This window comes from Ammospiza nelsoni, chromosome 8 (genome assembly GCF_027579445.1).
Source record: "Ammospiza nelsoni isolate bAmmNel1 chromosome 8, bAmmNel1.pri, whole genome shotgun sequence".
NCBI lineage: Eukaryota > Metazoa > Chordata > Aves > Passeriformes > Passerellidae > Ammospiza > Ammospiza nelsoni.
In genome coordinates this window covers 24,606,511-24,621,471 of record NC_080640.1, presented here as the reverse complement: position 1 = coordinate 24,621,471, position 14,961 = coordinate 24,606,511, and the positions used below count along the sequence as shown (strand labels likewise).

General features: G+C 41.9%; 1 protein-coding gene across 3 annotated transcripts in view; it reads left to right on the top strand.

Moving 5' to 3' along the window:
- Positions 1–14,139, top strand: part of RASGEF1A (RasGEF domain family member 1A) — a 147,570-nt gene extending 133,431 nt beyond the window's left edge. For all 3 annotated transcript variants that reach the window (XM_059477041.1, XM_059477039.1, XM_059477040.1), the window contains 10 exons: positions 1,631–1,768; positions 5,133–5,354; positions 5,634–5,708; positions 5,951–6,043; positions 7,711–7,813; positions 8,101–8,180; positions 8,810–9,001; positions 10,176–10,299; positions 10,548–10,620; positions 11,507–14,139. In XM_059477041.1, the coding sequence (XP_059333024.1) occupies positions 1,631–1,768; positions 5,133–5,354; positions 5,634–5,708; positions 5,951–6,043; positions 7,711–7,813; positions 8,101–8,180; positions 8,810–9,001; positions 10,176–10,299; positions 10,548–10,620; positions 11,507–11,531 (1,125 nt within the window). In that variant the 3' untranslated portion in view covers positions 11,532–14,139. The remainder of the gene's footprint in view (positions 1–1,630; positions 1,769–5,132; positions 5,355–5,633; positions 5,709–5,950; positions 6,044–7,710; positions 7,814–8,100; positions 8,181–8,809; positions 9,002–10,175; positions 10,300–10,547; positions 10,621–11,506) is intronic.
- Positions 14,140–14,961: the final 822 nt, after the last annotated feature.

Sequence of the window (14,961 nt, the reverse complement as noted above, 5' to 3'; positions counted from 1 at the left end):
AATTAATGGTCCATCACCACCTATAGATTATTCTTTTAATAATGTCAGGCTCCATGCCTTTCCTGGCAAATAAGTATAAATTGTCTTTTTCCCAAGGCAGATGACAGTGGGAGTTTGGAGTGCAGGCAGCTGTAATCTGGAACTCGGTCCCACACTGCTGAGAAATAGCTTGGAGCTGCACACAAGGGGCACTGACAGACACTGCTTTGCAGGAATGCAAAGACACTGCTGGCAAAAAGAATGGGGATGTTTTGGTTTTGCCCTCCCTGTGCAGCTATTCTGTGTTTATCTCATTAGCAGCATCAATTAAATGCTGTCAATAAAAACAGGTAGGAAATTCATGCTAGCAATTTGCAGGTCTTAAAAAACCAAAACAACCCAAGAAAATTCCCTCTAGACTTACAAGGAGGCACTGGATAATTGTCAGATTGAGGATTCAAGGGTGCATGGTTTAACTTAAAAGTTCTTTATCAATGATTATTAGTATCACTGACTATACAATGGTGAGATATCAAAAAAAAAAAAGGCAAAACAAAACCAACTTAATTTCATTGACCTTGGGTTTTGATTAGATAAACTGGGACAGGCCATGATGAGATGCTGTTTTGGCAGGAGCTGCTACCAGTATTGGGAGACATTCTCTGTCACAGCAGTTTGCTGAGGTGGCAGTGCCATGCTGAGAGCCCTCCTGTCCCCAAAGGGCTGGGCTGGGGACAGGGAGCTGCTGCTCCAGGGACCTCTGCACTCACACAGCTGGGCAGGGAACACAAACAGAGCTTCCTCTTTTTCCTCACTCCATCACAAGCTGGGTAGGAGGATAAATACAGCCTAAATTAAGGTCTGATTCTTCTTGTTCATTACAAATGCTCTTAGCACTCACACTCCCAATTTTACAAGACTGTTCCCTTGGATGCGTTGATGCTGCTGTCCATTGATGCAATGGAGAGGGGAGTAACTGGCATCCAATTCAGGTCTAACTGATCAAAAACCTTAGAAGATTCACAGGTAACCAAAAAAGAAAAAAATACTCTCTGCCCTTTCTGTGGTTGATAGCTTTTTGAACAGAAGCCAATACCTTTTATTGTCAAAGTCTGTTTGGATTTACGCGTCATGGAGAGAACACACACGTCTTTCCTGTCATTCATTGATTTCATATACAGCCCAGCCTGGATGGTCTGATAAATTCTATAGAACTGAAATGTCTTTGTGAATGTTTCTCATGAACGTGGTTGGTAGGGTACTGCGGTCTGTACACATTTGAGTTCAAACACTGCAGAACTGCTGCCTCAGATGGCAGAAATCAGCTTAAACCCCATGGACTTCAGTTAAACAAGTCACTTGAACTGCTCTGCCATCCTCCTGGTTTTATACAACTCACCTTGAAAATGTCTTCACAGTGTTTGGTAAGAGACATCACCAAGAGACATTGCCATGAAAGGAGGGTAAATGATACTATTTAGGAATCTAGTGCACAGTTAAATTTCTTCTTTTTTTTATTTTGTCCCCATCACTTACTATTAATGCAAAGTATTTCCAAGGGTATCTCCAGATTTCTGTGAACCTTTATCAGCCAATTAATCTGCAGTCAAACAGGTCTGTGATCAGTAATCAACTCATTGTTTCTTTCTAGGCAAAACTAAAATCCTTCGCTGCCAAAATCATTCAGCTCCTGAAGGAATGGACTGAAACTTTCCCCTATGATTTCCAAGATGAAAAATCCATGAAAGAGCTGAAGGAGATTGCTCACAGGATCACACAATGTGATGAGGTAGGGGTGGGAAGGAAAGAAAAGTTAAGTGCCAAAGCAGTATTTGTCAACTGTTCCATGAACTGTGCCACGTTCTGTGCAATCCTGCAGGCAGCATTTCCTAAATGAGCCACAGCAGCCCTTGCTGAGTTGTCAGGGTAACCACAGGACATGGGCTGCCTGATGGACTTAATGGTGCATTGGCAGGAGCTGTCTGCATCTAATCACCACGTGTAAGGAGAAGAGAGAAAATAGTCCTGGCAATATGAAAAATGACCGTGGTGCAGGAGGAGAAAGGACAGGAACTAGAAAAGCTCAAGAGGATTTAATAATGAATTACAGAACATCCTTTGTACATTGTACATGGCATACTTTGTACATTCCAATCCTTTGTACATTGTCCCTGCTCTGTATGTCTAAGTTCTGCAAGACACACCAGCTAGCTGTATCACATGTACTCTTGGCCAAGGTGAAGGTGTTTATTATTTAGCACCTCATTCACAGCTTCTAACAAAAAAACGTTTATTGCAATGTTTCAGGTGGCAGGCACAGTATTTCCACAAATAAGTTATCTTTGAGCTCTGCCAGCTAGTCCACCACCAGTCTAACAGCTCTGAAGAGCTTTCTTAGCCTGTGAAGAAAACTAGGCCTTGAAAAAACCTTCTAAAGCAAACAGATAAAGTGAATAGGAACAAAACAAGGGGTGCTAATCTTTTGGAGGGGGGAAGAGGGCCAGGGGAGAGGGGGTTGTTGGGGTTTTTTTGGTCAGTTTTGGCTCTTTCCCATCATTCACAAGCCTACACTTTCTGTTCATTGAGAAATCACTGTTAACAGCAATAGACAGAAGGAAGACTATAATAGTAGAATCAAGACCTGCAAGAGAATTAGTTGCAAAGTGCTTGTACAAATGTGAAGTCTTACTTCTGTAGAAGTAGAAGCTTCTTATTGTTTTTAAACCCACAACCTCAAGATACTTTTGAGAACAATTAGGAGGAACCAGGAAGACAGTTGTGTTATGTGCTTTTGTTGATTCAAGTAGAGAGAAAATGAAGAACAACAGGTCTGACAGCAGGGCATGAGTCAGGGCTAGGACAGCAGAGTGAGGTGAAGGAAGTACATCAGTTTTGTTGCATCAGCAGAGATGTTTGTGTGGGTGCAGGATGACAATGTCAGTGCCTCAGGAGGAGGGGAAGAAGAAACAGAACTACAGCCTTCTCTTCTCCTTGCAGGCAAGGGCCTAGGGGTGGATGCTGGCACTGTGAAAGGGGACTTGGCAGAGGTTTATTTAGCATCTCTGTCTCAGTATTTAGTTTGTCTGTTACTTTGAACTAGAAAAGAGTTGTGCCCTTTTTTTCTCCCTCTTCCTTCCCACTCCTATGTATGAATAATGGTCATTGGAGAAAAACCCATCTTTGTGGGATGGCTCCGTGCCGTGGTGTCTGAGGCATCTGATGGCATCCATTAATTAGAGCACCACCTCATTTACCCCCTTAACAAGGCTAATCAAAGTTCACCAATGGAGAGCTGTGCTTCATCTGACCCCTAGGAAATACTAATTTGACAAAAAGCAGCTCTCACTCTAAGTTCTTGTTAGCACACTGAATTATGCTTCAGCATAGAATTATGGTAATGGTTGGGGGTTTGTTTTGTATTTTAAAACTTTTTCTAATCCCCTTAGGTCATTATTCTTCATACATAAAGTTAGAAAGTCACCTGAGAACTCACACAAAGCAGTCAGGTGTTGTCCTGGTGATAGCAGCATTCCAAATAGCTAAAGCTACAGCCAGGATTCCACCCCAAAGTAAATAAAAATTAACTCAAACAGGTACAAGTCATTGTACAGTCATTGACTTATCTTCCAAAGTTGAAGGGAAAATTAGGGTAAAACTAGTACAATCACAAGGTACAAGGAAACTGCTAAAACTCCTAAGGACAACTGTCTATTCATTAGGATGCTAATGAATTCATAATAGCTTAAGTAAGCCACAGCTTTTCATGGCTGAGTTTCTTTCCTCACTTTTACATAACATCTGCAATACTCTCACCTATCCTCAAGTGTCATTTTCTGCCATCCTGTCAGCAGGTCTGCTTCCTCCCAGACACGTGGGCAAGCCAGGTACAGTGGCTGAAGGCAAACCATTCACAGTGGAAAGCTCAACATAAGAGAGGAGAATTCTGCTTTGTTTTAGTCCCCTCCACCAGGCTCCCTTGGCGTTTCTGAACACTTGTAGCACAGTATCAGAAATTACTCCAGACAGCTGCTGTTCAGCAGTAATCCAGCCTCAAGATGAGCTACACTGCCTTCAGCTTTTCATTTGATTTCACTTGGGAGTCAGATTATTGCCTTGTAAAGCACCATTCTGACACCATTATTGCTTAATTATAACAGGCAATATACAAGTATTTGGTAGTCATCTCCCACATCTGCTGCATAATTTCAGCCATCACTGCACAGCAGTGGCTCCTTTGAATGGTCACAGATTCATTGCAGTTCTGTCTAGTGAGGGCTGGCACAAGTGAACCTTGTGGTTAACTTCAAGAAAAGTAATTTGCATGAAAGCAGGAGAATGATTCTGTGAGGAAAAGGACTGTCTGGTTGAATTAATTCTCCTAGCAGCAGAAGAAACCTGGGTCACTTAAAGCAGTAGCAGACAGGGTGGAGGAGTAGGAAAAGCAATCAAGTTAGCTCTCTGGGGGTGATTGCAGAGAAATGTCTGTAGGACACAATGGCAGAAAAAAAAAATCACCTTAGTTGTCAAAACACTGAGCAGATGGGTTTTGTTCCTGTGGCTTTACCTTTCAATGAATCCTTACAAATCTTGTGTTTAAAATCTGTACATGATAAACAGGAAAGGCATCTTAGTTTTCTGAGAACATGATGTATATTGTGCTCTAACATAAATATTTGGATACTTAGCTGTTCAAAGCTAAGTTAGGACATTGTAGGGGTATATTCCTGGACATTATGTGAATTCCCTGGATTCTGCTTGGGCTGGACAGACTGGATTCATCAGTGGGTGTGATCAGGATGAGAGCTTTTGGCCCTTGGTGCACAGGGGCTCCAGGGAGCCTTGTGCAAGCAGCTGCAGCACCTTTCCCATGCCCACTCCAGCTGCACACACGGATGCCTTTGAAATGGGGCACTCCCCAAAGGAGCAGACCTGCCAGCCCAGCCAAGCAGGGCTGGGAAGGCAGGCAGAGCAGTGTCATTATGGAGTTGTGTGGGTATTTAGGACAAGGTCATTTGTCACAGAACGATCAGCTCAGAAAAGATGAAAGAAAATGGATAATAGGCAGTTATTTTTCCCAGGCAGAAATTCTCTGGTGATCCGTGTCTGCAATAGCTAAAGGTTTTCAGCAGTTGTTGTTTCTCCCTTCTGCTTAGGAAAATGGAACAGTGAAAAAGATCATTAGCCAGATGACACAGAATCTCCTGATGGCCCTTTCTGCACGGAGCCAGTACCAGGAAATCAGAGAGAAATTCCGGCAGCCTGTCACTGACAAGGGCACCATCCTCAAAACCAAGCCCCAGTCAACCCAGAAGGACATCCTGAGTGTGTGCTGTGACCCTCTGATCCTGGCACAGCAGCTGACCTACATCGAGCTGGTGAGACTGCTGGGGTGGAGACTTGTGCCTGCTATTTAATAAATATTAACATTATTAACATACTCATCAATAGGAGTTCGGCTATGGCTTCACTGAGAGCCTCCAGTGCTTTAATAAAAAAATACCAAGTCAGGTAATGAACAAGATCATTGAGATACACTGATAAAAGCACCTTGCTCTAGGAAGATGAAGTTACCTAAATGTTCTCCTAACTTTGATTTGTTTCCACAGAACTCTGTTTGTCTGTACAATGACAATCTCTCCTCTCTCCAAACACAGGAAAGGGTGAGCAACATTTACCCAGAGGATCTGATGCAGATTGTCAGCCACATGGACTCCCTGGATAATCACAAGGTACAGAAAGGTGTACAGATGGAAAAAGAAACATAGCTGAACTAGAGTAAAGAATAATAACTCCATAATTTGAGTACACCCTGTGCAACAAAGACTGACATTTCCTAAGCTTCCTTAAGCTCATGCCTTAAAACACATACAACAAGATTTTGTCAAGACATGAAAAGGAAGTTTATCCTTGGGTAAACTTTGACTTTATAATGCTACAGGAGAGGTTTAACAGGTGACCTGTTCTCTTGCAGTGCCGAAGTGACGTGACCAAAACCTATAATTTGGAGGCCTATGACAATTGGTTCAATTGTCTCAGCATGCTGGTGGCTACAGAGATTTGTCGGGTAGGTGTGCACAGAAAACAAGATAGCAAAGGGATCCTGCCTTAAGGACAAGAGGCAGGCAGTGGTCTAAATGAGATTTACACATTAGCAGTACAATTAAAGATAATAGCATTATTCAAGCATTAAATTATTTGCATGCTCATATGATTAACAGTTCAAGGCTATGTTTGACTTTGCATATATTCCTTAATTTTGTGCAGCTGCATTAGTCATGCAGTGAAAAGGAACTTGTGTGGACTGAGTTGGGAGCTCTTTAGGATTTATCCATTTTTAAATACAGCAAAAGATTCTTAAAAATATTCATCTTTAAATGCAGATTCACCAATAAACAGCTGTCCTTTCACTGTATTTTGATAACATTAGCACTGTGATATATTAATTTTTAAATTTATATTCATTTATTTTATTCATACAACATTCGTTGTAGAAAAATCAAGAATAAGCTTTCTTTAAAATCTTAAAAGAAAGTGTACTATTGCAAAGTTTAAAAAAAGTAAGAGAGGAGGAATAACCTTACTGGAGGTTATGGTAACTTCTGTCATAAAACAGGCAAAGAAATGGAAGGTGTACTGCCCAGAAACCTTTTTTTTTTTTTCTCCACATATGTTCTCTTTTTAGCTTCTTATTATGATTTTTTAGATTTCTATTAATTCAAGTTCTAGCAAACTGGAATTTTTTTCCCTATTCCTGCTTGGTCAGGCACCCTTCCATGGGAATCCCAATGCCTGCTGCATTTTCATGAAGTCAGTGCACTGATCCTAATCTCTTAAGATTTTCTACTCTCAGAAATGTATTGCAGAGCACACCAAGACACTTCCAGAGCTGGCTGATAGGGCTCATACATTTAAGAAACCATCAAAGAAAGGTTTTAGCACACTGAGGGCTAAGCCAGACCTTTGACTACTGAACCATTTTCTTTTGATATTACAGAATACTTAGGTATTCCGTACTTAGGTCAGAGATTCTGCAGTCACTGCTTAGGAGCCATTTTTATATAAGCCAGAGAGAACCTTTAGGTTTAGACAGGGAAAATATTTTCATGAATGAATGCAATCCAGGCAATAATTCATTTTGTTTTGCAGTTTATAAAAGAATTTGCAGATGAGATGCTCAGCATGAGTTGCTTGATGCTGTGCACATTTGTGTGGGTGGGAATTTGTGTGTTTGCTCATCCTCACTGCCTGCTCTCAACAGGTCACTCAGGAGTACACGTAGCAGAACCAGAAAAGCAGGATGTGGCAGCTGCTTTCTCTCATATTTAGGTTCCATGCCCCTGACTTTAAGTCTGTCTGATGCTTCCCCCCATTTTTGAGAGGTTTCAATGTTTTGCATATATTCTGATAGCAGTGTCATGTTATCTTCCTTTTCCAGTAACAGGAAATGGCTGAAAGTGTCCAGCTTGTTTATGCAGAATTGCCCAAGACATGGACTTCTCTGTATAAACAAAGATGTGCACTCCCCCAGAACTACACAAGTAGTTGGTAGCCATCCCAAATATTTCTGTTGTTTTATTAAAAATTATTCTTAACAAAAAATCCTGAGGCCTATATTAAGATTTAGCTGGACAAAGTCTTGAAATGTCTATTCACTGAACCTGCTCCAGTGCCTTTGGCTGGACATCCTATCCAAAACTCAGACCACCCCTTCCCTCTTGGGTGCCCCTCCAGGTTGTAAAGAAAAAGCAGCGCACAAGAATGGTGGAATTTTTCATTGATGTGGCTAGAGAATGCTTCAACATTGGAAACTTCAACTCCATGATGGCTATTATCTGTGAGTATCCTTAGCACAGGTGGCAAAAGGCATCTCCATTTCACAGCCTGACTGGCAGGACAGCTCACACCTGCCCTCAATTGGCCGAGCACATCAGCACACACATTTCCCAGGGACAGAGTCTGCAGTGACAGATTCCTGTGTGGGTGGGAGAGCTTCAGCTGCAGCTTGTCAGCCTGAGACACCTCCCAGAATGTGGGCTGGTGATACATAAGCCCAGTTGTATTAGCCCAGTATTTTTTCAACTCAGTTGTTTCTTTGTCTCCCTCCTCCCTCCCTGCATTCAGCTGGCATGAACCTGAGCCCTGTGGCACGGCTAAAGAAAACCTGGTCCAAGGTCAAAACAGCCAAATTTGATGTTTTAGAGGTATGTATAAAGTTTGGACTTCATATAGAAATCCACCAAATGGTTTCATCCAAAACTCTGCTAGCTACTGTGTCAGAGAGCAGGCACCTCTGTCAGTGGTCACCAGCACATAAATGTTGTGAGAGCGTTTCCTCCACTTCAAACTCTCTACTGGTCTACAGTGAAAAGTGGATGCCAGCTCTCTCTAGATCATTTCTTCCTAGAGTATTTTTGCCAATTTAACTTGGAGGCAGTCTCCACTCCAGCGAATGCTGCCCTTAAAACCAATGGGAGGACTCCACCTAGTGGAGACCTGCATGGAAACAGAACCTGATTGAAACCACCATCAGAAACAGAGGTGACAGCGAAGGAGAAGTTTGGTTTTTCCCACCAGAGAGTCATTTATGATTTCCTTTCGGTCTGCTTTGTTCATGGATTAGATGCAAAGCCAGTACAGAGCCCTCCTTCCCAGCAAGGCGGAAGTTATAAAAACCTGCACCCAGACCTGATCAGTATAAAGCTACCCTACCCTGAAAATTTAAATAGGGACCAAACGAAGTTACAAAGAATAAACTCTGATGGCTAGAGCAAAGCTTTTAATTCTTAGAAGCGTGTATTACTTGTCTGCCTTTCCCCCTGTATAAAACCAGCACCACATGGACCCCTCCAGCAACTTCTGCAACTACCGCACGGCGCTGCAGGGCGCGGCGCAGCGCTCGCAGGGCGCCCACAGCAGCCGCGAGAAGATCGTCATCCCCGTCTTCAACCTCTTCATCAAGGACATCTACTTCCTGCACAAGATCCACACCAACCGCCTGCCCAACGGGCAGATCAACTTCAAGGTGGGCCCTGCTGCTGCCCAGAGCGCTGTGCCACCCCAACCTGGGGCGCTGCAGCCTGGCCCCAGCGCTTCACCCATCCCTCAGCGCCCGCGCGGGCCGCACCAAGCAGTATCATACCCGGGCACTTGATTGGAATCAGATTCTGGGAAAGCCAGCAGCTGCTTTTCTGTGGCAGCAAGCCACCATATCTGATCAAATTGAACAGGTCACTTCAGGCCGAGTCATCAGCCTTAGCTGATTTCACCTCCTCCGTTTGGCTGGCTGCCATGGGGTTTATCAGATCTGCAAGGGAGGCTCTGCAGCTTCTGGGTTCTCTCCCCAGTTAATAAACATGCGTGTCCAAGCGACCACAGTCTGTCAAAAAAACTTATAGACAACACTTTATTGTCATCATTAAGGCTGTGTAAGTGGAGGGGAGCACACAGAAGATACAAGGCAAACCCTGAGTAATTACAGATTTAGAAGATACAAGGCAAACCCTGAGTAATTACAGATTTAGAAGGTACAGGGCAGATCCTGAGTAATTACAGATTTCTTAAAATCCTAGGAAGGAAAGGATATCTAAATGTTTCTGTATGTTCCTGTGATTTCCCAAATTTAAAGAGTGCTTTCTGAAAAGATCAGATATGTCACAAGTCATTTAAACTGAAGTTTGGAAATGTAAAAAGTAAAGCAAATAAACTATTTACTGTCGAGTTGCAGTCACAGGAATTTAGACACTCCACACAGAAAATAGGCACTATTATATAGGAAGGAAAGGTTGATGATGAAAAAACCTGAAGGCAAAAGGTCAGATGGTGGGCTGAGATAACACTGTCCTAAACTTGAGGCTGGCAGCAGGTGAGGAACCAGCAAGAGAGGGGGAAAGGAGGGGAGCCATAAGAAGATAGGACAGCAAGGAATCCCAGAATATGCAGAGTTGGCAGGGACCCACAGGGATCACCAAGCCCAACTCCCACCCCAGGAGTCACACCATGTGCCTGACAGCATTGTCCAAATACTTCCTAAATTCTGTCAGGCTGGTGCTGTGACCAATTCCATCTAAGTCTGAGTAAGGGGCAATAAGAAAAGCAGCATAAAGAACAAGACTGAGAGGCTCTGAAATAGAAATGAACTAATATTTCAAATAAAACAAGTACTACTTTAATAATACTCTTTTAATTACTTCATGCAGAAGTTCTGGGAAATTTCAAGACAGATTCATGATTTCCTGACATGGAAGCAGGTTGAGTGTCCTTTTGAAAAAGACAAGAAAATCCAGACCTATCTACTCACAGCACCTATTTATAGTGAAGAAGGTAAAATCCTTTGCTGAACACTATAGTGAGTCTTTCTATATGTTAAAATCCAAAATATGCAGATGAAAAATATATACATCTAAAACCATATTTTACTAGTAATTTTCTAAGTGTTATCAATTTCCTGTTGCTTCTGATGAGAGCAAATTTCATAAGTTACATCTCCTACATTATAACCCTTAGAGTTTTTCCCTCAGGTAAAGAACTCATGTATCTGATGGTTACTACGTTGTTTTTTTTTTTACCAGCTCTGTTCATTGCATCCTTTGAAAGTGAAGGTCCAGAAAACCACATGGAAAAAGACAGCTGGAAAACACTCAGGTATGAAGCTTCCTCAGAACACGAGTCTTTCTGCAGACAGACAGGGGCATGCAACCATCAGCTTCTTCTGTCCTATTTGCATACCCAGCCTAAAACCATAATACTGTTCTTTTTCCTTCAAAATCTCAATCTGAAAAAAATTCAGTGGGGTTTGAATTTTGATACAGCTTTTGCAGCCAGATCTGTTGAGACTGCAAGATCACTGCTGGGGTTGTGAAAAACAATATCCTTTATTTAGGCTATCAAATAGAGTAAAATAATCTGCATTTGTAGTAGTGTTCAGACATGATTTTCTCAGGGGAACAAACCTATAGAGACACTAACAAAGTGCTCTCATCACAGCTGTGCTCTTACAAATCATATAAAAGGATGAAAATTTCTAGGAATATGGTAATTGTCAGCCTACCCTAAGGGATCAAGTCTCAAAGGCTCCTCATCCTCCTGAGAATGGGAAGCACCACTCCCCTGTACATGATGAGATCAATTAATTAGAATCTGTCAGGCTCATGGGGACTGCATTGTCCCAGACAAGAGCCAGTTTCCCACTGATCCCAGCATTTCCTGGGATGTCCCCATGCAATGCACCCTGCACTAAACCCAGCACTGCCCAGCCTGCAGTGGTTTGGGGTGACAGACACACAACATGTGCTACATGCCCGAGCTGATCCCAGGGGCCTGAGGTAACGTTATGCAAGGTACATTTCCACCTCATTTAATGTCAGCATCTCTACTGAAATGCACAGATTCATTCCAGTTTCTAGCAGTGGAAAATCTATCCCTTGAAGAGAGGCTGTCAGCTAGTGATGCCAGATAGATCTATTGCCAAAAATGAAAACCTTTCTGTTGGGATAGAAAAGATAATTTTTTTTATTGCTTCATCTTTTAGGACAACTCTTCTTAATAGAGCCTGAGAAATTTGGATCAGATTTGCAGACTTCAAAGCACATCTAATGGACATGTTTTTGCAACCTGAATGAAAGACTTGGACTAAGAAAGACCTCACTGGATGAGGTCTGTTTTGTACATACAGTAACTTTTATGAAATAAAATGTGGTAAATATTTCACATGTCAACCTTAAGGCACTTACTGAAGGGTTTTGGTTTTTTATTTTAAATATAAGGGCAGGGCCCTGTTCTCAGAGATGAAATGTATCATGGGAGATGGTATCTTATTCTATCAGCATCCAAATTTTTATTTTTTATTACTTCCACCAAAACAAATACAAATTAAAACACACATCCTAACTGATGCCAGTGTTCAGGTTAAATACCCCATTGGACCAGTATCCTGCAGAACACTCAGTATGTCTCCCTAGCTTTGAAATGAGGGGTCTCCTTCAAATCAGCAGAATTGCTCACAGAATCATTCACAAGTGTTTGTTCCTCTCCTCCATCAGCAAATAGTGCCTTACAAGGTACTGAGCTTGTGTAGTTGTACCTTCTGACGGGGCTGGAAGTAAGGGAAATAAAAATGTGGATGTCTCCAAACCAGCTACAATGTACTTTTTAAATAAAGTGGAGAATTATGGCACATGAAGTAGAGTATACCTGCCTGTAACACTGATGGTGCAGCAAACCTATTTTTGTTACGTGATGTAAAGAGGCGAGAGGGGGTAACTGCTGGATCTGTGTGTTTGTGTGTGAGTATGTGTGTGTGCACTTGTGGGGATGCACACATGTCTAAGTGTTCATACTTCTGGGAACTATCCTTTACATTCTGGCTGTCAGAATAGTTTGTGTTTTCCTTTTGAAAAATCAGGGAATTTTTTTTTTTTTTTGTTATGTTTGAAGAGAAGAATGTCTAACCTAATTATAATCTCTGCAAAACAGGCCTAAAATGCTTTTCTAAAACGAGTCTTTGGAAAACAAAAACTCAGCATGGGCCAGGGAAGAAGGGGAAGTAAACTCAGATGTCCAATTTGAAGTTAAGGCTAAAGTTCCAAAAAAGCTTAAGAAGAGTTCATTGCTGTGAATTGGTCATTTAATTCCATTGGTTCCTTTGAAGAGTCCAGTCTGCACTTACAGACAATTAACACAAAGACACACTTGGAATGTAAGTTTTTCTAGCCTTTTGCAAGCCATGATTAACTGTCTGGGACAGCACCCACTGAAATCTAAAGGTAAGCACTCTAAGAAATTAGTCAAACCTTTGAACAGGTCAGTACCAAAATTAGAGGTGATCTGCAAACCCACTCATGCTTGCCATTTCTAATTTCTCCTTTTAGTACTGAGTTTACACTGAAGAGCTTCTGTTAAGTTCAAGGTATTCATTTCCAGGGAGAAAAAATAATAAGTTAGGACTTTTGTCAACTGATCTCTGAGTTAAGAAAGAAAAGCAAACAGGCTCAGATTAAAACCTATTTTGTCTAATGAACAAATTATTACCCACAAATGCCTACTTTTCTTTTCCAGTAATTTTCCCTCTGAAGGCTTGAGGGCTGAATGTAAGATAAGATAATAACTTGAGCCAGATTATTGGACTGGTTTGTATTTTCTTTTTTGTTCATTAAAAAAAAAAAGCCCAACAAAAAGAGTCCCTCTGAGGCTGGCAGTGGTCACAGCCTCCCTGGCAGAGCCTTGCAGAGGATCTCTGCAAGGATTTATTAAAAATGGCCAGCCCTAGGTGGATGGTGTTGATCTTATTCTGCCTTCTGTCGAAGAAGGGGCAAGACTTGCTGGACTGAGGGTCTGGTTTATTGCAGCCCTGCAGACTCTCCCTGCCTGAGTGCCTACAGCCAATTGCAGTGCCACTGTTTGATGCAAGCACTTAGCAGAAATTTGCTTTATTGGCCCTGGAGCACGGTGAAAATTTAAAATGCTTTCCCTCTTTCACTTCCCCCTTGGCAAATACTTCAAATTAGAGGAGTAAGTTGATGTAAGGAAGGGAGACAAATCAACATTTTGCCATTCCCATAGCATTGGCATCAAAGAGAAACAAAAGCAAGTTACACCACAAGGAAAGAAGAAGTAGAATACTAACAGTTAACAAGAACAGCCCAGGAAAGGGGAAGGGATAATTCTTATGACCTGCTGCTATTTTTCCTGTGCTGAAGTACTGGCCTTCAGCCCTGGATTCCAGAAAGAATATTTATACTGTATTATTACAGTGTTTTGCACTTTCAGAGATGTTCTAGCTAGTAACATTGTCAGACACTATACGAGGGATTGTATATCAGCTTTGTTTATGTAATTGAAGTTTAAAAGGGATGCTTAAAATTTAAGGAAAAAAAATATATATTTGAAATTCAATTTTAGAACACTTTCTGTAAATGTATGAAAGAGCTTTCACATGAATGTGCACTCTGCCGGTCAATCAGTCCAAGCATATACTTGAAATCCATGCAGTATCTACATTGGTTCCCTTTTATTTTCCTCCCCAAGTTTGATACATTCCTTAAATACTGTGTTTTGCTATTCTGAGCTGAAATGCTAAATATAAAGCTGTACCATAAAGCAGGATATTCTGTGTTTGACTGGATGTGCTTGCATTAATAAAAAAAGAAATTGCTTCAACCATGACTAACTTTTCCCATAGTTATTTTTCCCTTGCAAATGTATCAAACCAGAAGCTGAATGAGGTGTGGAAGGCAATATGGTCACAGGGAACCAACTGGCCACCTTCTGACTTGACAAGCTATGGTATGAAATACTTACATTTCTTTCAGCAAAGGCAAGAGCAACACTAAGCCAACAATATACTGCCACTTCATGTTCTTTCTGTAGTAGTACTTTAGGGATTTGATAGGGTCTGTGCTACAGAATATTTTTGTTCTCTCAATGGAAATGCTTAGCAGTTCCACTGTGTAAAACCCTATTGTGTCACAAGAGCTGAATTTCATTTTCCCCCCCCGTATTTACCCTTTGAGCAGCAGAGCACAGAACATTGGCTGGCTGCAGCAGGGTTTCCTGTGGCAAGCTGCTGTTGGCATTTCAACACCCCAGCACCTCTGCTTGCAACCACTGCCCTTCTTCATGCCCTGCTTGAAAAGGCCCCTTCCTTCTGCAGGGTGACACAGAGAACAGACAAGCACAGAGCTCTGAACAAAATCCAGCTTTGCTGCCCCAGTGCCACGCCTTTCGCAGGGATATAAGCCTTGGGAAAAGAAAACAAAATCACATCTTGTAAAGGCAGGAGCTCTGGAAGCCCCCATAAGCATTTCTGATCTGCTGGAAGCTCTCTAGGGAAATGGTTTTGGTAACCAGACACCCACACCACACTTGCAGAGCTGAACAGTGCTAGCACAGCTCATTAGAACAGATAATGATGTTTACCAGCAATAAGAGGATCGAGCAGATAAGAGTCTTCCTGATGGCCAGTTCACGCTCATAATTAATATGAAT